The sequence below is a fragment of the Acomys minous genome, assembly GCF_964271855.1.
Source record: "Acomys minous genome assembly, chromosome: 9".
NCBI classification, from domain to species: Eukaryota; Metazoa; Chordata; class Mammalia; order Rodentia; family Muridae; genus Acomys; species Acomys minous.
In genome coordinates this window covers 63,880,369-63,903,375 of record NC_140490.1, presented here as the reverse complement: position 1 = coordinate 63,903,375, position 23,007 = coordinate 63,880,369, and the positions used below count along the sequence as shown (strand labels likewise).

Below are 23,007 nucleotides of genomic sequence, written 5' to 3'. Positions count from 1 at the left end.
CCAGCAACTAAACTGCCTCTTCTTCAGTGCTTTTCTTTTGCCACCTTCAGCTCCTAAATTGTTCCTTTTTTAACTTGCAGTTTAAAAAAGTGGAGCTCATATGCCACAAATGGGTCTCATTGGGTTAGAATCTCCTCAGCTGTCTGCCTTTCTGGAAGACCTCAAGGAGAACCATTTCCCCATCCTTTGCAGTTTCTGTGCCTGTATCCAGCTTCCACGTCAGGTTCTTCATCACCCTGGCTCCTGATTCTCCTGCTTGCCGCTCACTTTGAAAAAAAAAACCCTTGTGATTATATTGGGCCCATTAGAGAAAATCATTTTAAGGCTAGAATATTAGCAAATCTGATTTAAGCAGAAACTTTTAATTAGTTCCTGACACGTAACCTAACATAGTCACCAATTTGTATGGTCAGGGTTTCTATTGCTGAGACATAACAAAAAAGCACATTGGAGAGGAAAGGGTTTTTGTGGCTTACACTTACAAACTGATGCTCATCATAGAAGGAAGTCAGGACAGGAACTCAAACAGGGCAGAAACCTGGAGGCAGGAGCTGATGCAGAGGCCGTGGCAGGGTGTTGCTTATGGTTTGCTATCCATAGCTTGCTCAGCCTGCTTTTTTTTATAGACCCTAGGACTTCCAGCCCATGGATGGCACCACACACAATGGGCTGGGCCCACCACATCAATCACTAATGAAGGAAATGCCGTTTGGCAGATCTTATGGAGGCATTTTCTCAGTTTACGCTCCCTCCTTTCAGATGACTCTAGCTTGTATCAAGTTGGCATAAGACCAACGAGCACAGTGGGGTGGATACCTTTAGGGCTGTCATGCTGCCCACTGCAGGATGCAACCATGAGAATGCAGTTAAAAAGTGGCTGACCAATGTAGAAAACAGAGAAGAAACAGAGAAGTAAACATCTCTTTTGGATGGCCATTCACAACTTGTCACATTTTAAATGTGGAGTGGTTCTCACCCTGTAAGTCATGATCCCTTTGGGGGTTAAAGGACCCTTTCTCATGGGTCACCTAAGACCATCCAAAACACAAATATTTACATTATAGTTCATAAGACAGTATGAAGTAGCAACACACATAATTTTAGGGTTGGAAGGGGTCAGTTACCAAAACATGAAGAACTATATTAAACGTCTTCAGCATTAGGAAGGTTGAGAAGCACTGCACTAGGGTAAAGACTATCCCTTCACTAGTTTCCCAATGTTAATGGTAACAAATGGCTACAATCTATTTAACTAGCTTACAACCATATATATTTCCTACTTAAAAAAAACAGTGAGAATAAATGAACTAATAAAAAGGAAAAAATAACAATAAAACAGTGAGAAGGCTCCTTCTATTAATGTTCAGATTGCTTTTGAGTTCTATAGACGTCAGAAAACAAAGCATTATAGAGCCAGATGTATTACAGCTCAGGCTGGAGCAGAATGTTTTCTTATGGGCTATCGAGAGAGGATGCAGAGATGTGCCAATCACGTGTGCCAAGGTTCCTAGCTTTGGTAGATTGAATATGTGGTAGTTCCTACTCTTCATTTTCTGTATATCTGCCTTCTGTGGCATCACTTTGCAGTGTGCTCTGTTAACCACGTGACTTACTTGGCCAATCAACCATGCAGGCAGAAGCCTAAGGCCACTTGTATATGCCCATTTGCTGTTCTTGTTCCTCTGCCTTTACCACGTCAACCATTGCCATGGCCTTTTGGAGGCTTAAGACCTGGAGGACAAAGCTGATTCATCTAAGTAGCTTTCGCTGAGTACATCTGAGCTACCAATGCCCAGTAAAACCTCTAGGCATGTCACCAGAGCCTCACTGAGGTTTGAAGAACTGCATGCCACTATCCTACAGTTCGCACAGATATATGTGTGATCCCTGCAGAGGTCAGCGAGGCCTTACTGAGGTTTTGTGGTTGTTTGGGAGGGGCACTTACAGCAGCAATGAGAGCTGTTGATAGAAGATGTCTATATATTTGGTCTAGCAATGTTCTGCATAAGGGCTATGCATGTATCTCTTGAACACCTACATTTAACCGCATGTACTCTACGGCAGGTACCTTGTGATCAAGAAGACAACACAAATTAAAAAAAGTCCTAGAACTCATGAACCTTCCATTTTAGGGATTGGAAACAGATACAAGTTCTTTGACATGTCCGATGGGAAAATATGTTATGGAGAAAACTAGCAACCCACATTGAGATAGGTGGTGGGTGGGTAGTCACATAAACAGTAGCCTGGGGTGACTTCACTGATACAGTAGTGTTTCAGCAGAGACTGAATGACACAAGATGCCAGACACCTTTTTTGGCATCTACTGAGAAATATTCTACCAGCAGAGGGACTAGCAGGTGTCTAAGCCCTCCCAAAGGGTACTCCAGGTGCTTTCATGTCAAAGGGCAGCAGGCAGGACCACTGTGGTTAGACCAGTGTTCCTAAGAGGAGAAAAGTAAAGGTCTCAGACGTGGGATGCTGTCTGCTGTTGGCTTTTACCCCGAAACCCTAAGGTTTTTTCTATTTTAATGTTTGTTATAAAATATGTGTAAAATCAAACTGACAATTTAGGCATTTCGAATTCAGTGTTCCATGGCATCCATCACATTTGCTAGGCTTACTTAGTTGTGCAGTTGTTACTATTTCTAATAATTTCTGTTCCCACTGTGCTGCCCATCCTCACCAGAGAGCAGAACGGCCATAACTTCGCCTATTCCACAAACCTCAGGTAAGGGGACTAATAGGATTTGTCACATTTTGGTCTGTCTTATTTCACTTCAAACTCAGCGTTTACACATGCTATTACATATGTGAGGAATTAATTTACTTTCATGGCTGAATGGAGTTCTCTTGTGCCACATATTACATTTTGTTTGTCCATACATCTATGGATTGGGAGGTGAGTGGCGGCTCCTTGTTTTTGTGACTAATCCTAGGATGAGTAATAGAATCTGAATCTATCAAATTCTTTTGGGAATAGGAAACCAAACAGGATTACAGGGTCCCGTGGGCCTGTGGATGGCTCTGACAAGGAGGACACAATCTGCCTTTGACCTGAGAGACAGGGAGATGACCAGGCCGACTGTGATTCTGGAGGATGACTGTGCAGGGTGGGGAAAATTACTATGCAGGAGAAAGCTCCAGAAAGGCTCATGGATAACACCGCACCATGGATGCTTTTAGATCCTTTAGTGAAAGCGACCTTGGATGAAGAGTAGCAGGAGAAAAAGTCACTCCATGTCACAGGAAAAGTGGGGGGCATCCAAATGCCACCGAGATTATTTATGTTCAGTAGCTACCCTTTACAAATGTGATTTCTGCTTACGCATCTGGTTAAACAGCAGAGGACCACATTCTGTTCTCACTGAACACAAGTGATTTTGGGAAAAGTTCTTTGAGCCATAGATGAGACCTTCAGCTCCACACATATGCATGGACTGCTTACTATGATCCAGGTATTGAGTACTCCCCAGGCCTTAGCTCAGTCTATTGTAAAAACAAAACAAAACGATGAATCAGGCCTTATCATTACTAATTTGTAGCTGAGAAAAGTACATAGAGTAGGGCAAATGCCCAAAGGATGATGGCACAATCTGAAAGGGTGAGGCCACAATGGCAAAGCCACCACTGGCTCCAAGCTCATGGGCACAATGGCTGATTTCTTCTTTTTAAATCAATGCCTGCACGAAGGAACCCTGATGAGCCAAGGGCCTGTGGGAGGAAAGCGCTCCTCCTGATAAAGGCTGCAATAGCTCTTTGCTGCTAGTGTTCTTTGGACTTCTCTCTCAAGAAGTGGCAAATCTGAAAGGCACTGTATCTAGTTTTCAGGTTGGCTTCCTACCAGATAACCATCCTAGATAACCGGCTGATGTGTGGCCTGAATATTTATGTTTCTTGGTAGTTTTATAAAATTGCATTTGGGAGACAGAGGGAAAGAAAAGAATTTGTCTCTCCAAAGCTCTTCACTGCAAACCAAGTTAGAAAGCAGACATAGTGTTTTGGCTATTTGTATTTGGCAACCGAGGCTGAGTATGACAGGGGATACAGGTTGTGTTTTTCACTAGTAGAATGAAAGGGGAAAAATCTAGAATTCATGGTGGAAGGCAAGCCCCTTCACTGAGGTACTCATTCTTACAGTTCCCATGGAAGGAACTTAGCTTTACATGATCATTATCTGATTGAAGGGAGCTTTTGCAATCTGCTTATCATGATGTCAAAAGACTTCAAGGAGTGGACTGAGACACTGGGAGTTCCTGCTCAAAGAGCACATGAACATGCTGAGTGAAGCGCAGAAGTGTATTGTGTACTCCCAACCTCTCTGCTTAGAGCAACTCACCTGTCCTACCCTGCACATCACTGAAAGTCAAGTGCATTCAACACATATAGGCTGAGGATGAACTGGAGGTGGCCATGCTACTATGGTCTGCAGATGGAATGACCACACCAGACTGGGTAGGATGGCCCTGCTCTTGAGAGCTGCCCTCACATAGTTCTCCAGCATTTCTTCCCAGTGTGTCTCTTGCCTTGTCGTGAAGAGTCAGTCACCAAATGACTGCATGGAACAGACAACCGAATTCTCCAGAGCCCATTTAGTGTGGGCAGGAGGTGGCTGCTGTTGTGCCAGAAGACTGAGATGTCAGGGTCAAGCTGTGCTGCAACGCAGCATAACCGATTCAGGAGGAACACGTTCTCTGTCTAACAGGCTTAGTATAAACATTATCTTCATACTGAGCATTCCTTCCCTCTGACTTCCCACTGCCCACAACTGCTTTGAGTGTGAAGGACATGAGACATAGCCCTGTGCATTCAGGGTCCACGTATGATCCTCTCACACAGACACTTTCCTTCTTCACTTACCCGAGTCCTTCTCACCTTCAAAGCCCAGCCCTGATCTCACGGCCATGAAACTTTCCAAGTAGAAGCTGAACCTCCTCTCCACACTGACAGTTCCCACTGTCAATTCTGTCCCTCCATTTCCCCACAAACCCTTCACAAGTGTCTTTTGTCCCCTGGGGCAAACACAAGACTCAGCCTCCATAATTAGATGTAGCATGAGCATTCAAAAGACTGAAGAAGCCAACAGGGCAAGGAGAGGCAGAACAAAGGCCACAGCGCTCACCAACAGCTCCGATGTGCTTCTAGGAAACAACAAAGACTGCTTCCAGCTTCCAGAGAGTCTACAATCGGCCCAGCATCTGCCCTTCCTGCAATGGGCTCTGGCCCTCATACCTCTTCAAAGACTTTCCACCATGCTATGTTCAGATACTATGTAACTTAGCACTGGACGCATCACATATTTGATTGACACATACCCACTGTTTTAGTTACTAGAATAAAAACACCACTGACTGGGGACCATCTGAACAGCAGGCGACAGGTCTGGAGTTTGGAAGTCTAGATGAAGACCTGTCAGAGCTGCTTGCAGGTTCATATACAGTTGTTCCTTGCTGTGTCTTCATCAGGTGTGATAGAAGATTCAAACCTGCTGTAATGGGGCCTCTGCCACCATAACCTGTGTTCCAAAGCCTGCACTCCTTTTATGGTGCTGACTGTTTCCACATAAGAATTTTGGAGGGACCTAAATACTGGGACAAAGATTTCCCTTCCTAACTCTGTTTTTTGTTTTGTTTTGTTTTGACACAGGGTTTCTTCTATATATCCTTGGCTATTCTTGACTCACACTGTAAACCAGGCTGGCCTCGAACTCAAAGCAATCCACCTGCCTTTGTCTCCTGAGTGCTGAGATTAAAGGTGTGCACCACATTCCTAACTCTCTGAAAGGCAAGTCCATACCTAGACTTCTGCATCCCATGCAATGGATAACACAATGCATAGCAGTTTTGGCATGTCAGAGTTGATGACAGAAATGTTCATCCAAACCATTTTTGAGGGTAGGAAAAAGTACTAGTGATGTCAGACCCACAGGTACAAACTGCGATAGTCCCAGACAAACGATACGCAGAGTCTCATTTAGTATTGTTAAATGGTCATTAAGTGGAAGGAGAAAAAGACATGTAGAGAAATAATGAGATGACATAAAGATACAGGAAAGCTCCAGAAAGCTGAAACCCACTCACTACAGGGGATTTAAAGAGTTGCCTAGTAGAATGTCCTCCCCTCTGTCTCAGTTTCCTGGTAGGTGAAGGCTTTCGTGGGACATGCCCCTTGGGCTAATATGCAGATATAAGTGAGTATATACCATTTGAGTCTTTCTGCTTCTGGGTTAACTCACTCATTATGATCATTTCTAGCTCAATCCATTTATCCACAAATTTCGGGAATTCCTTGTTTTTAATAGCTGCATAGTATTCCATAGTGTATATGTACCACAGTTTCTTTATCCATTCTTCTATTGAGGAACACTTAGGCTGTTTCCATGTTCTGGCTATTATGGACTCTAGATGAGAGAAGCATGGGAGAATGGCAAAGTAGAAGGATCCAGAGGGTCCTAGAAGCCTACAAGTAGAACATTATGATAGGCAGATTTGGGCTCAGGGGTCCCGCTCAAACTAAGGCACCAGCCAAGGACAATACAGGCGGTAAACCTTAAACCCCTACCCAGATCTAGCCAATGGACAGAACATTCTCCACAGTAGAGTGGAGAGTGGGATATTACTTTCTCACATCCTCTGGTGCCTCACCTTTGACCATGTCCCCTGGAGGGGGAGACCTGGTGGCACTCAGAGGAAGGACAGCAGGTTACCAAGAAGAGACTTGATACCCTATGAGCATATACAGGGGGAGGTAATCCCCCTCAGGAACAGTCATAGGGGAGGGGAATAAGGGGAAAATGGGAGGGAGGGAAGAATGGGAGGATACAAGGGATGGGATAACCATTGAGATGTAACAAGAATAAGTTAATAAAGGAGAAAAAAAAAACAAACATACAAAAAAAAAAAAAAAAAGAGTTGCCTAGTTCCAGCCTTTGGGGGTACGATTGGGGTGCTATTCCATTATTATGGATTAAGCATCAGGAACCTTCAAGATTCATAAGTTGCTGAATACAGCTTTTGATCTAACAAGGAAGCTTTTCCACCAAATGCTTTCCACACTCTGAATAGATTCACTTTACATTTGAGAAAAATCATCCACAGATTGGGCAGTCATATCATTGGGCTAGCTGAATTCGATTGATTGCTAACTTGAGTGGATTATGAAAAGCCCAGAACATTAGCAAAGGACACCTCTGGGTGTGGTTGCAAGGGTGTTTGCGGAGATGAACCAGTGAGTAAGGCCTGCCTGAACAGGGGCAGTCCTATCACTTGGAGGGGGGCGTGTCCAGGCTGCATAAAAAAGAAGACAGAACGTGAGCTGAGTGCCAGTATCACTTCCGCTCTTTCTTGGTCTACCCAGACATTAAGCAAGCAGTTTCCCATTTCTGCTGCCAAAGCCATCAGCTACTCCTGCCTCCTTGTCATGATGGAATGTAGCTTAAAGCCAAAGTAACCCCTACCTTCCTTATGATTTCTTGTTAGGTATTCAGGTACCTCTTTAAGACTGCCTCCCTCATTCCATTCCCAGCTCACCAGAGTCAAAAGAGAATAGCATAACAACCCCAACAGCCAGTCCAAAATCTCTGCCGAGGTCCAGACCACTGTCATTGCTTATACCTCTACTATCGAGTCCACTGCCCAGATATAGTCAGTGAAGATGGAGACATAAGCAGTCAGGTGGCAACTGCATGCCATATGCATGAGCAATTCAGGCTCAGGAACCTGATTTTTGCTCTTGAACTCAGCCTCCCTAGCTCTGGGCATCTGTCACTGTTTTTGTCTCAACTTCACAACTGTGTCTCCACTATCCCAGTGGGACAAAGGATACAGGATATATGTGTGAGCACACATGCATGTGCATTACACTTCACTGTAGGGGCCTTTTTGTCATTGTCCTCAGAAATGCTGAGAACACTTTTCATGGTACTCAGGTGCCCTACTCCAGGCTACAGTAACAACCCAAGGCATTGCAAGCTTCAAGGCTAGGCACATAGTAGAGGCTCAAAAATGGTAGCTGCTATATTATTATTGAGGCACAATTAGTCCCTTGATGCCATGCTGCAACTCTCCTCTGTATGCCCAGCTCCAACCCTCAGGAGGAAGAAAATTATCATCGCTGATTGCACAATTAGGAGTGCAAGTGAAATGAAAGCTAATTGTTCAGCATCAGCTTGGCTGATGATGCTTTGAATGGTGCTCAGATTGGTACACGGAAGGTATCGTAAACATATTCTACACAGTTTCAACTGACATAATCTATACTAGTTCAGCAGTGTCCAAACACAGCTCAGAAGGAAGTGTGGAGTAGCAGCTATGCATCCAGTCTGTACAACTCATATGGGTCTGCAAAAGAAACTGATGAGGTGCAATATGGAAGATAGCAATGCACAAGGTATTACATGTACTATGGTCTTAACTGTCTGTGACACCAGTTTAACACTTGGGCAATAAAGAATTCAGTCTTGCATGGTTTACAGCAGAAAAAAGAAAATGAACTGGAAAAACGTCTTGGGATTATAGCCAACATCTTGGGAGTGGAGGGAGAATAGGAAGGAACACACCCTCATTTGCTCCTAACACGGTTAGCTGATCTGTTTGAAATGAGATCCACTTTCAACTGTTTTAACTTAATTATTAAGCCATTTCTTAACCTTGTGAACGAAGTTTTCATGTGCTTTCAAATCTGGCCCTGAACTAATAGCCTCTTTCACTTCAGTGGTTTTGGAAATGAATGTTAGACGGGAAGGAAAGCATTTAAACAGTGTTTTTTTCTGAGGGTCAAAGCTGTGAAAACACAGTATAGTTTGTACATAAAATTCAGTTCATCTGATGGTCTTGGTGGCCCTTTGTCGGGTAATGAGGCAAGCACAGCACCCTAAAATGCCTGCTTTCTTACCAAGAGTGGCTACAGGATTAGAGCTGAGCTGTCTTGCTTACTCAAGTGAGCCACACATGCCATAGTGTTGTGGGTAGCAGAGGACAGCTTTCAGGTATTGGTTCTCTTCATCCATCATTTGGGTCTCTGGGACCTACCTCAGGAGGTCAGGCTTGGTGGTAGGTGCTCTCATTTACTGAGCCATCTCACAAGCCCATCTGTGGTTCTGTGTCAATGTCACTCTCATTATAGTCTGTTAAGGTGACCTGCTTTTCGCTGCCATTTTTAAAGAAGTCAATGGTTAATGGGTGCATTAGAAATTATAGACTAGTATGTAATTTCTATTGTCAGTCAAAGTAAGATCATGCCTTAGTTTAAATTGCAATGCTGCTGCTGCTTCCGCTCCTAGTAAAGTGGCACTGTTTACTGTGCTAAGCCTTTTCTGTTACCTCTTTAAAACAGGTGCTCCTGTGTGTCTCATAAGCAGAGACCTGGGCTGGTGACATTCTTTCAGTTCATACTGTTTGTAAGAGGTGGAACAAGGATGTAAACGCAGGTTACCAGAATCCTGAATGCATGCTCTGAATTGCTATACTATACTGTATAACAAAAGCCAATGTAAGCAAAGTAATTTAAAGAAGTCTACAGTCAAAATAAAGTCCAGGGAAGTGTTCTTATGCTTACTAAATTCACATACGTACCATGCCCATACCTATGTCCATATTATCCACTTTAATCTTCTCTGAATGAAGTAATAACTGCACTCTTTAGAGGCACTGGGATTCAAGGACGTGAGCTATAACAGTATTGCAGGAATTGTCACTGTAATTTGACCCAAACCTACCAGACCACAAGCTCTCCTGGCCTTTCACAAGTGGCCTACCTCGTTCTTAAAGCAATTCTACCAGCATGAAACAACTTGACAAAAGAGTAAATCTTTGCAATAAAACCAACTATTTGTAAGCTTAAAATTCAGGAGAAAATGTTCTGCCAAACATGGCCCAGCTGACTTCTTAGTATTAATGTGAGAACTGGTAAGATCAAGTGCTTTGAGTAAGGCGAGTCACACAAGCCTCCAAAGGGGCCATCCGCAGCTCTGCTTCTCTCATCATGCGAAGCCAAATGCTCTGGTGACTGAGTACACAAAAGGTGACTAGTGCCATCCCCTTCCTCATCATTTTCTGTCTCTTCTTCCTTCTCTTTTTGGATGCAGGGAGCTTAGTCTGCTATAGAAAGAGGAACTCCTGACCAGAAGTTATCAAATAAGATGCCTACAATGTAAAGAGAATGGAGCTGGGCTTTAAAGCACTTGTCTTCACACCTGGATAGTCTATAGCAAAACTACAAGATGATATGGTTATAAGCGAACTAGAACATTGCTGATGGAACAGCAGTGTGCACGCGCGCGCGCGCGCGCACACATACACACACACACACACACACACACACACACACCAGCTCCTCAAAAAAATCAGAAACCGAGTTACTATGTGATCTAGAGGAGAGACTTAAGCAGACATTTGTGCACCATGCTGCCAGGAAGCACTTAATGGCAGCATTTCAAGTGTGTTCAGTTGGAAGATTGAGCAGAGGAAATGTAGTACAGTATTACTCAGCATCCAATGAAACAAGGAAATGTCACGCAGGTTTTGTGGGGTTGACATCTGGCACAATATGGATGAAATTTGAGGACATCATGCAAGTCATAAAAAGGCAATGGCAGTACGATGCCACTTTCATCAGTCACGTCTAGTTAGTCATGGAGACAGAGAGATCAGAAGTTGCAAAGGAGTAGCAGAGGAGCAGAAGTGGAGTTATTGCTTAATAAGATAGAGTTATAGTTTTAAGAACATTAAAGGGAGCCCTGGAAACTGGCTGCAGAACAATGTGACACTATTAAAATTGTTGTAATCGGAAATTTATTCATTTCCATTTCCTTTCTCCTTCCTTCTTTTTTTCCTCTTTCCTTTCTTATATCCATCTATCCATCATCCACTTATCTTTCATCCATCCATCCATCCATCCATCCATCCATCCATCCATCCATTGCTAGACACTTAAACCAGGACCTTCTGCATGGGAGATAAGTGCTCTATCACAGAGCTACACCTTTAGCCTTATTTTAATTTTTTCAGATAGGAGCTTAGTAAGTTGTCCAGGCTGGCCCTGAACATACTACATAACCCAGGCAGGCCTTCAGCATATGGTCCTCTTGTCTCAGCCTCCTTTGTAGTTGGGATTATAGGCCTGTGCCACCAGGCCTGGCTAAATTGCAAATTAAAAAAATATGTGTATGCTGTTTTGCCTGCATATATGTCTATGCACTAGGTGTATGCCTGGTACCTACAGAGGACCAAAGGGGATGTCGGACAGCCTGGTGCTGTAGTTGCTGATCGTTATGATCTGCTACATGGTGCTGGGAATTGAAACTCTGGAATGGGTTCTCTCAAAGAGCAGCCAGTGTTTTTAACCACTGAGCCGTCATCTCTCTAGCCACACAGATTTTATGTTGGTCTTGAAATTGGTAAGACCTGATGGAAAAAGTGGCTCCTGTTTTCCTCCACCTTGTTTTTCTCATTTCATGACTCTAAGTTATTTATTACTCTACTGATGTTTTGGTTCCTTACCTGTAAAATCTGGATGGTAGCATATCTTATCATGATGGTGTGATGATATGAATATCTGTAAATACTTAGCATGCCCCTTGGGCCATGATAATCACCCCCTAAATGTTGCCTTGAGACTGTGGCAGAAGGCACAGAGAACTTAGTCATTGGTAAAGAAGGATCATTATTTTGAGATTTTTATAATGGAACAGCATTATGTTTTTAAAAGGATTTTTTCAGTGCTGGGGATATAGCTTAGTGGGATAAAGGGCCTAGCATACCAGAGGCTCTGAAGTCAATTCCTAGCACTAAGTAAAATGAGGTGCTGAAGGCACACATAACTGAAATTCCAGAAAATCCAGAGGCGGAGCCTGGGGGATCAGGACTCAGAGCTCATGTTCAACCTTGGCCAGTTGCCACCTGGGCTATACTATACTCTGTCCCAGGATGACAAAAGAAAAGTTAGGCCCTAAAAAGGTCTTCCTCTTTAAAGTTGCTTACTGATATGATTCTACATAAAATGACAAATAGAATTTCCTTACAAATAATAAGGGTACGAGATAGATGGACACTTAGTAACACAGACACTGTAAGATTGGCTACAAGGTGATAACAGTCCAAGGTGGGTAATGGTGGGAATGTGGGGTGATAATGCTCTGCTATTGTTAGATGTGCTTGAAATTCCCTCTAAGCAGATTTTAATATGGCTTTTAAAGCAAACCCTGACCCCACTCTTGGATGATGAATCACAGATAATTTTTCACTCTATCAAATGTTTGTAGAGTTGCACACCTCACTATGCTTGTCTACCCATATGTTTCCACTTTCCTTGTTGCTTGTGTCAGGATCTCCCTGTGTAGCCCAGGCTGCCCTTAAATTTACAGTGATCCTCTTGTATCACTTCCAAAGTTTTGGGATTACAAGTGGATGCCACCATGCCCAAAGGTTTCTTTTTGATGTCCACCTGCAGTTTCTACACGTGGCATGAGGAAAGCTGTGTATGATTACATTAAAATATCACAATTGTTTCCTTTTGGTATCAGATACTCCTCTCTAGCTTGAGAACTATTTTCTTGGGAAGTAGGTCTTAAAGTTTAATGTAGAAGTGTCACCAAGAAGCTTGCAAAAAGAAAAGAAAAGAAAAAAGATTATGTAGGTAGAACACATATGATATGAATGTAGAGACAAGGACCACTACAGCTGGAAAGGTTTAAGCAGAGATAGTAGAAGGTAGAGGAAAGAAGGGAGTAGAAGGTTTAACCAAAATTAAGGAGACATTAAAAAACCATATAAAAACTACTCTTTTGTAAGCTATTGTATCTTAAAATATAATCAAAATACTCTGAAGGGTGGTTCCTTCCAAGCGTGCATAATGCTGCTTCCAGACTCAGTACAAGGTAAGGGATATTATACTATGAGTTGAATTGTTCACCAGAAAGGACCTAGATACCTCCCCCCAAAATACAGACCCTTAATTACCCACTGGAACTAGACAAGACCCTATTGCTGAAGACACCATGTAGTTTGGTTTCAGGTCCTAGAGACATCTTGAACTGAACTGGAAGAGTCTTCCCTGCTGGCTAGCTTTCACAGTACCGGAAGGTGCTAAGTAGGCTGCTGGAGGAGAAAAGTCATTAATGGCCTTATCCAGCTACAGACCCTGTGATCTATGATACCAACCAACTAGGCAAGATGTGCTCACTGGTGCAACAGTGGCACGACTGAGGCAGTAACCAACAACTTGTGATTATTTGAGGCAGGGAAAAAATTCATGTCTGGTATTTTGAGCCTAGTTAAACAACAACATCAAAAACAACCAATGGTTTGGGAGGTCATAGGCCTTAAAGGGTAGGGGCATGACCTATAGTTGTTGTTTTGCTAATGAACATGGTGCTCAACTGCCTTCTAAACATTTCTATTTATATTCAGAGATTAGTGTTATTCTCAGCTTTGGTCAGAGAAGCATCTGTTTGTAACGAGGGATGATTAATGCAGAGACTCACAACTAGTCAAAGTACTGAGAATAAATGACAGTTGAGTACCCAGCCCTAGTAGGACATCTTTACCATGCTTTCCACTGCAGGGAAGACAGAAGAAGAGCTGTGGCTTTCTTTCTTGGACATGGCATATTGCAGTACTGGCTATTTGTAAGAGACTGGGCAGTCAGTATTTCATATTTATGAGGAAGGGGTTCATTAGGCCCCATCCCTTCCTAAGGAGCATATTCCTCACTAATGTGGGCACTGATAAGTTGTCCTTGCTCAAATAAATAGTTCCTATTTATGCTCATGCAAGCAACCCTAAATAAATGCAAAGGAGTGAACTGTATGATTGTAGGAAGGTAACTCTTTGGAAAGAAGATGTTTAGAGGAAGGAGATAATATTATAGGTACAACATAGGCAATGTTTTATACGTTTATATATATGCATATGGAATGGTAAAAAAATGAAAATTTAAAGCATGCATCATGCTGGTACATCCTAGTTCTTGAAAAAGAAGTGCTGTGAGTTCTGGGCCAGTTCTGGGTACACAGTGAATTCCAGACCAGCTAGATTACACAATGTGGCCTGATCTCAAAAACCAGGGCAAGACAAAACAACTCCACACCCCTAAAAATACTTCAGTGAATCACTTTCAGAGTTTCTGACTTAGGAGGCTGGGGAGGGGGTGAGTATAGGATTTGTGTTCTTTCACAGTTCAGAGATAATGCTAGCACTGCGAGCATGGGGACCAACCGCAGTGAAGAATGATTGTCTTAGAATACATCCTTTCCTTAGAATACCATCCTTTCCTCCGCCACAAGATCAAAGTCCCCTGGCATAGCTGTTCTACAGAAAAGGTCAGTCTGGGCTTCATTTGATTTACATTAGTCTCAGAGTTCAGATACCTTCACTTAAATTATTTCCTAACATTTTCTAAATTAACCATACTTCCTCAGCCTATTTCTTAAGTTGTGGGTGGCATTTGACTCCCATCTTCCCTAAAAATAGTCAGGGTAATTGTGTCTCTTTACATTTCTCTCCTCCTCCACATCTTTAATAAAGCTGGAAAGAGGAGGATCGACAGCCTACGACATTGCTAACTGTCTTGATCGTGGACACCTATAAGCCTCGCTTCTGAGGGAGCTGAAGCAGAATGGGGCAGGCCGGACTCCGCGATGGATCAAGACCTTGTCTCAAATAAAATTTATAAAGGTGACTGAAACTTTGCATCATATATAGGAGGCCCCAGGTCCAATTCCCAGTGCCTCAAAGAAGGATGAGGAGGAGAGAGAAAGAGGTTTCTCTCTGTTCTTTTCCAAGAAAATTTAATTTCTTAGAGACACCAACTCTACTACAGTTCCTCTTTTCACCATGCCCAGGGGATCTAATCATCATTTAAAGTCATCAAAGTTCTTGATTTTTATTAATATTTAGGGAATTCTAAGTTCTTCCACAAAGTAAGATTAAGCCTCCTCTGTCAAATGAGATTTTTTAAAATCACTGATTAGTAGAGACAGGAGGGTCTTTAGTCCTTACTGTACATCACCATGTTGGATGTGAGGCAACCAGGGTTTGGATAGCCCGGTGATATACAGAGGGCCAACAAGTCAATTAAAGAATAGAACCCTATAGTGCAGACCTCTTACCCCCTGACCTAGACTGTGTCCCTAAACAGCTGTCCCTCTCACCAGCTCTAGTGGAAGATGTCAGTGGGGCCTGACATGCAATGGAATAATCCCAAAGCACAGGGCTAAACATCTAAAACATGGCCAGAGAGATGGCTTAGCAGTTAAGAACACTTCCTGCCTTTTCAGAAAACTTGAGTTTGGGTTCTAGCACCCATACTAGGTAGCTCACAGGGGATCCAGTGCTCACGTTGGGCTTCCTCAGGCACCTGCACCCCCATGCACACAAACTCATGCAGCCATGATGACCATGAAATTATCAATTAGGGGAAGGCATTTATTATTGAAAATAACTCTTGGCACAGTAACTTGATTCTGATGCTTTGGGCTTGTCTCCCCACACCTTCTGGTTTTTGAGATGGGTCTTAGTTGTACAGCTGAGGACGCCCTTGACCTCCTGATCCTTCTGCCACACCTCCCCAGTGTTGAGACTGCAGGCATCATGCTATTCCTGTTTTGTTTAGGTTTCTTTACAAAGTGTGTAGGAAATGATTATTCTAGAAAAAAAAAACCTAAGAAAAAGCCTAGGAAGTTCAGATAGTTACAAATTCTGTTAGCATTGGCTCTCTGACATCATCCCAGCAGAAATGCCCAACCCTGCCAAAGACAACAAGATCCCATTATTATGGCTAAAATAATCAACAACATCAACAAAACGGAGATGTTTTTCCTGAAGTCTCTTCACAATATTGGGGAGAAGATAAAAACCATGTGTAATTGGTGTAAGGAAACTTACCAGCAGGACTGAATTTATTCTTTTATCAACACTGCACAAGGTGGCTGTTTCACTCCCACTTAATAGGTAAAGCTACAGCTCTGAGCAGATTAGATCCAGGGTGTACTGGTAGAGCCAGGTGTAAACCAAGGTCCCTGTGCTCAAACTCCAACCACACAGAGCTAGATGCTTCCCCAAACAAATTCCAGAGCCTTTACTGCTGTCAAGGAGCTCAATGTGCCTGAGATGTGGTTGTAACGTTCACTGGCTGCTGGAAAGGCCCTTAACTACTATGCTCCCTTCCTGCTTGCTTTAGTTCTCCCATTAAAGAACACAGAGTAATAAGAGAACAAATTCACTAGCAAAGCCTTCTGGTCCTGGCATGTTGAGCATATGTTAGAAGACGGAAAAGTATAAATAAAGAATAAAAGAAAAACAATGATGCAAGGATGAGCTGCATGATGTTTCCCTTAACAGGACCCCATTGGGATCCTTCCCTGCAGTTTCATGCACGTAGAAGATTCCATTTCTCTAAGCCCGGGGAGCCGGGAGCCACATGACCCTCTGTCCTGTCCTGGGCAAAGGCGGGCTAGTAGCTGGACTTTTAGAAAGCACAGATGTGTAAGAACAGTAGAAGGGCCTGCTTTCTCTTGGTCATGGATTGCTAGTAAAGAAGAAGGTGTGAGAACACGAGCCCTTATAAGAGATACAACTGTGAGAACTAAACCAGACAGGGTCAACTTTGGTTGTAAAATTCTTTCAACTACAATTACTGATAATAAACCTCATAGGGCTGGAGAAATAGCACAGTGATAGAGGAGTTTCCTGACATACGTGAGGCCATGAGTTCAAGACCCAGAATGGCAGATAAAGAAAAATAACCTCTTAAGGCAACTCTACAGGTTAGCTACTTTTCTTGAAATAATAAACTTAAATAATCCAAGTATTCTAGACATCTAATTGCAATGCTAGACTACTGTTGCTTCCAGGCCATTCTCTCCAACTCCCAAATAAGAGTATACAAAATAAAAACAAAAATAAAACTAAAATACCTCTCAAGCTTCAAACAAACATTAGTGATTTTATTTATCAAGTTTTAACAAGGTGGTAGACTCAGACTGGGTATACTGGTATATGCCTATAATCCTAGCACTTGGGAGGTAAAGGCAGAAGGATTAGGAGTTCGAGGTCACCTTCAGCTACAAAATGAGTTCAAGACTAATCTAGTGTACCTGAGACGCTGTCTCAAAATAAAATAACATTAAATAAAATAAGATACTGGTATGAGATAGCTCAGTCGAGGAAAGTATTTGCTGTACATCCCTAATAATCTGGGTTTAATTCCTGGATTTCACAGTGGAAGAAGAGAACCAATTGCCCAAAGTTATCCTCTGACCTCCACATACGTGTGTACACACACACACACACACACACACACACACACACACACACACACACTCTGATGACAATAATAATGATGATAATAATTCTACAGTGTGTATACCTAAAAGAAGAAAGATGGCATGGTTTTGATTCATACTAATCTGGCCCCTCTGCTGTGGGCCAGACAGCATATGTGGGTACCCTCCTGTATAACAGCCAAGCACAGACAAGGTACCATTCTTGCTGGATCTGAGTTCAGCATCACCAGTAAAGACAGAGGTAGAGGTAACCAGCTTGCCACTATTACTGAAATAAAGCTGTACTTCTGTTGTTTTAATTAAGACGTCTTTACCATTCATTTGAAGTAAGAACTCCAGAGGAAAATGATCTAGGAATTGCATGGGCGGTAAGTATCAGTTATCTTTTTTTCTGTATCCGAACTCATTGCTATATACTTTTGTGGGAGGGGGATGTTTAACAATTGTGTTGAAGAAAGGACATCAAATGATGCTTAGAAATGTGATACACATTTTCATTTCACACTCCATCAGGGTTTACAACTGTAGCTCAATGAAATGTGTGAGAAAGGTTGGCAAACAGCCATATTTACCAAGGTATAAAACACAGGCCAGGTTACTTTTTTATAGAATGAAAAAAAAAGTTTAATTTTCACTCTGGGGGACCCAAGTATACACCCAGCTCATGCTAGTACGAGGTGCTACAAGCACACGTACGCCACAGCTTAGTGTGCGTCCGGCCACCTGTAGGCTTCAACTGTGTTATAAGCAGCTTTGTCCGCAGGAATTCCTGTGGTCCTCATGGCCTTCCCTTCAGGGCCAATGATACAGAACCAGATCTGTTCGCCCTTGGAGTGACATCTCTTACCTGTGATTGGCTTTTTGCCTTCTGCCTGTGGCATGGAAAAGGAAGTAGTCTATTTCCTTTATGAGCATAGAAGCAAAAGTCTAGTCATCAGCAAAGGCGCCCCTGTACATCCAGATCTCCTCTGTCAGAGAGCAAGGAGCAAAGCCTTGCACGTCCTTAAAAAGGGGGACTGGTAAGTGATCGCAGACTTACCTTTGTCAAACCCGACACTTCTCCCTTGGCCAGTGGCTTGCTGATAGATGGTGTATAGACTTTGGTGTCTGATACTGGCTGTCCTTTCAAAAAGTGTTTTCCTGATTCATAAATGTCTACTTCAACCATTTTCCCCATGAACACAGGGTTCTTTGGCACTAAAACCTTAAAACAGAAATTAGAGTTTTTAACATCAGCCTTATTTTACAGTAGTTCTAGGTTATAGAAAAATAGCAGAGGAAGGCTTCTTGCTCCCCACCCCTCTCTCCCCGTCATTAACATCTCACATTAGGATGGTGTGTTTGTCACCATGAAGAATGAAAAGTGATTTGCCACTGTCATCTGTGTCCACACTTCATTCAGATGCTCTGGGATCCCATTACAGCCAACTCTATTTCCTGGCTGCGCAAGGATTTGGAGCCCTGGAGAGTGGTAAGGCTTTTCTGGGAGGAGCCGAAGGGCTACAGCCCCACTGCTTCCATCACCAGATGCCAGCTGCCCTAAAGCACAATGACAGGAAGCCTGGGAAATTCCCAACAGGCAGCCAACCACTTCTGGACAGGCCTTGCCCTTGCCTGTCATGCATAATGAAGAAAACGTATTCAAAAATGATGAAAGTATGCTGGGCACGGTGGTGCATGCCTGCAATCCCAGTACCCTGGTAAGCAGAAAAAAATTATGAAAGTCTCATACTTCCAATACCTCCCAAGTTAGCTGCCAGAAAAAAAATGGTTTAGTAGATGCTGCAAATGAAAGCATGTGTGTGTGTGTGTGTGTGTGTGTGTGTACTTGTGCGCATGCGCGCTCAAAAGGGTAGGAAGAAGGTCATTTCTAAGCAACTCTTTTAGCAATAGCACATTGGCGTTTGCCTAAATGTCTCCTTTGGCTAATTGTTGCCATTCATGCCTTTTGTTGTTAGTCTCCTGAGCCAATCAATCTCTGTACATAAGCAGCCACTCTGAAGGCTACACTGGCTGGCTCACAGGGAACAGTCAAGTGGCTTTTTCTAGAAAGAGACCTCAGCAAGTGTCTCTCCTCTTGGTGGGGACTTAAAGGTAGTTTGTATGCATTTCTATCCCCTCACACCTCGGCTTTAGTCCTGTACTTACTTGCCAACCTCTTCAAGTCAGGGTCCAACACAAACAGGCCAGTTCTAAACCAGCAATACTTCAATATTTTGACACAATCTTATTTAGAAAAATAAAAGCTATGGCTTCATTCAAAGGCTTAATTATAGAGACAGGGGGAGAAAAGAGGTCAGGGAAGGGCCGGCAGTTAATAGCCATGTCCCTGAGAAGCCACACGAGGTGTTGGTTCTTGAGGTTGGTTTTTATGATCACTGCACACTCAGCTTCATCAAAGGACAGGGAAAGGTCACCTGGAGGGTGCCTGACTCATGGCAAGCAGGATAACCGAAGGAGCATTAGTATCAGGCCCTTTAAATGAATTTTCATAAAGTAAGAAAATCCCTAGTCCAAACTGTACATAGACATTTTTGTGCCATTCCTAGGGAATATAAGCTTTCTTGATCTGCTGCCTTGACCTGAATGAAGGGCTCAGTGTTTCCTGTTGCCCCCGCCCTTGGGTTTTAATAATTGGAAGAAACCCAACTGCCTTCCACTGGAGGAAACAGCTAATGAGGCATGCCATTGCCTTTAAAATGAAGGGAAAAGGTTCCCTGCTGAGGCACAAACCCAGATGGCAACAGACAGGAGAGGGAACAGGCGACCGAATACATTGGGGCTCTCCCCAGGGCTGAGCAGATGGTTGGCTAGCATGAGAGAGTGGCTCTTCCTGAGATGGGAACAGGAAGAGGTTTACTTTAAAGGTGAGGCCCAGGGCGGCTCTGTCCTCAGTTTCAGTCTTCTCTGGGTATCCAGCAAGTGTGTCTACTTGGGTCTGGAGGGGTCCAACCTAGGACCTGCTGCCCAGTTTGATAGTATTTCGTGTGATAAGCAGTAGGGAGGCCTCTTCACTGCTTTCTACCTCGAGTAGTCGTTTTCCTTGGCCAGCCTTATCTGGAGTGCCCACATAGTACTTAATCCCCAAATTCCAATTCCAGTCATGAACAGGAGAAAGAGAAAAAAAAAATCCACTTCTCATCTGATGAGAAAGAACGTTAAGTATAGAAAACCCCATTTGACTTTAAAGAAAATTAATAGGATGGGCTCAGAACCATCTGTGGCCATCCCACGCCACTCAGAGTGTCTCCTAGGACACATTTCCCATTTGTCCTCCTTGGTCCATCCAGGAAACACTCTGTGAGTCACTTCTGACATGGTTTCCCTGTGCTGTGGAAGTGAGGCTCAGGTGCTGACAGAAGTCAGGTCTAAGCACCCTTCCATCATGGCTGTGTTTGGTTACTGGGCTGATATTTTTGGTTTCATTTAGTTTTTGTAATTAAAAAAAAAAAATCTATTTTGCTAAAATGGCTGGGAACAGAAGAGAAAAGGTCTACCCTTTGGATTCCACTCAGACTGAGGAAGCACTGTGGAGGCCTTGAGAGGGTGAGGGTCACCAGGGGCGACCTTCTTGCCAGACTGCCTTCCCTGCCAGTGGGAGGGAACACTTAGCAATTCATGCTGATGTGCTTGGTGCATATACTCTTCCTGCTTTCTGAAGAGAATTTCCCCTCTCTATTGTTAGCTTCTTGGTTCCCGACTCCCAGAAGCCTAAGGCTGTCCTGTCCTCGGCTTGTAAGGCCTCAAGCATACTCAGTGACAATTACTCTCTCCATGAAGGCCCTGTGAAGCGGGTTCCCTCTGAGAATGCACGGTTAGCCTGCTAGCCTGGCTCCCTTCACTCATTCAAGCCTTTCCTCCTCTTGTCCCTTTTGCCTGAACTTTCAGAACTCATCCCACTTTAGAGAAGAAGTGAGCACTGGAGTGCATCTTACCTGCTCATAGAACCGATTGTGTGCAACGTAGAACTTGGAGTCAAAGGATTCCTCTGTTACTAGCACTTGCTGTCTTTCACCAATCTGTGCGGTGAGGAGAAGAAGAGACAAGGATAAAGAAGCAAGAATCTGAAAACAAGTATCAGCCCATCCAGTGTCCTGGAACTGCTTCCTGAATTTGAAGTAGGCTGCAGATGGTCAGCTGCCTATCACACAGCACTGTGCATAACTCATTCAAATCTCTTGAAGACCATTAACTATGCAGGAATTAAAATTAGCATAGCACAAACCCTTGTTGTTTTTTTTTTATGACTATGAAACAACTTGATCAGATATCTTTCACATAAGATATAACAAGAGCTTCTAAAATACACCAGGATCCAAATATCACTTTGTTACTTGCAACAAACTTGTACAACACGCCAGAACAAGCTGCTTCTAATCCAAATGCAGCAAAATATTTTGGCAATATGGTAGAATAGTAATAAACATTAATTTGAGTTATAAGGGATATACCACTAAAGAAAATGCACCCAAAAGTAGTCATTAGGGGCTGTAGCGATGGTTCAGTGATTAAGTGTACACAGAGCTTCTCCAGGAGACCCAGGTTTGAGGCTGGCACCCACACTGGATGGTTTACAACTGCCTGGAGCTCTAGTTCCTGGGGACCTGATTCGCTCTTTGGTCTCCAGGTGCACATGAACTCACTCATGTGCCTATACCCCCAAACACACATGTGAACTTTTTTTTTCATGAGACAGGGTCTCTCTGTGTGTATCTGTGGCTGTCTTGTACTCCCTTTGTAGCCCAGGTTGACCTTGAACTCACAAAGACCTACCTGCCTCTGCCTCCCTCAGTGTTGGATTAAAGGCCTGCACTATCACTCCTGGCTCATACATGAATTTTAAAATATACATGTAATTTAGAAAACAAAACTAATTGGGAGATCTTTATACCTCAGTGTTGTACATGTTCCATACAATTCTGAAATAATGACTAATTTGCATAAACATTTACTTATATATTTTTTCTGTTGTAGCAAGTGTCTTTTTGTTATAGCTACAATTCCATGTCAGTATTATATTTTAAAGAGCAAAAATGAAATTATGAAATTTGAAGATCAATAGATAGACCTAGAAAATATTATATTGAGTGAGATAACCAATATCAGACCCAGAAAGACAAATGTCACTTGCTGTTCTTATAAGTGGAACTTTAGATTGTGTGTTTAATTGGGAGTATCTGTAGAGTTCCAGAGGACCAGAGAGGGCCTTGGCAGGGAGGAGGGAAGGACCTTAAGGTCAGAAGGATAGTGGACCACAGATGATGTGAAGGGGACCAGAAGGGAGGAAGGGCTAGATGGAGAGAGGAATGTGAGGGAAGGGCAAAGGAGGCAAGTGGATGACTAATACTGAAGATGGTTGAGAAAGCTGTATGTACTTATAAGCCTCTCTCTCTCTCTCTCTCTCTCTCTCTCTCTCTCTCTCTCTCTCTCTTTCTCTCTCTCTCTCTCTCTCTCTCTCTCTCTCTCTCTCTCTCTCTCTCAGATAATGAGTTTAACTGGAGTTACCCTACACCGGAAATAATGTTCCTTCCCACACTGGATAGATTTTGCCAACCTGACAGAGCCTAGAGTCACTTGAGAAGAAGTAACCTCAGTTGAGAAAATGCCCCAACCAGGCTAGTGTGTAGAAAAGCCTGTGGGGCATTTTCTTGATTGATGATTGGTGTGCATAGGCTTCCTCACTGTGGGTGGTGCCAGCCCTGGGCAGGTGGTCCTGAGTGTATAGG

At 43.2% G+C, this 23,007-nt stretch overlaps 1 protein-coding gene across 1 annotated transcript in view; it reads right to left on the bottom strand.

The window, feature by feature from the left end:
• The window catches only part of CDKAL1 (CDKAL1 threonylcarbamoyladenosine tRNA methylthiotransferase), a 543,702-nt gene that overhangs the window by 18,473 nt on the left and 502,222 nt on the right, over window positions 1–23,007 (bottom strand). The window contains exons 14-15 of the mRNA XM_084796106.1: window positions 21,217–21,300; window positions 18,321–18,485 (exon numbers count right to left, since the gene is read on the bottom strand). Coding sequence (XP_084652232.1) covers window positions 18,321–18,485; window positions 21,217–21,300 — 249 coding nt within the window. The remainder of the gene's footprint in view (window positions 1–18,320; window positions 18,486–21,216; window positions 21,301–23,007) is intronic.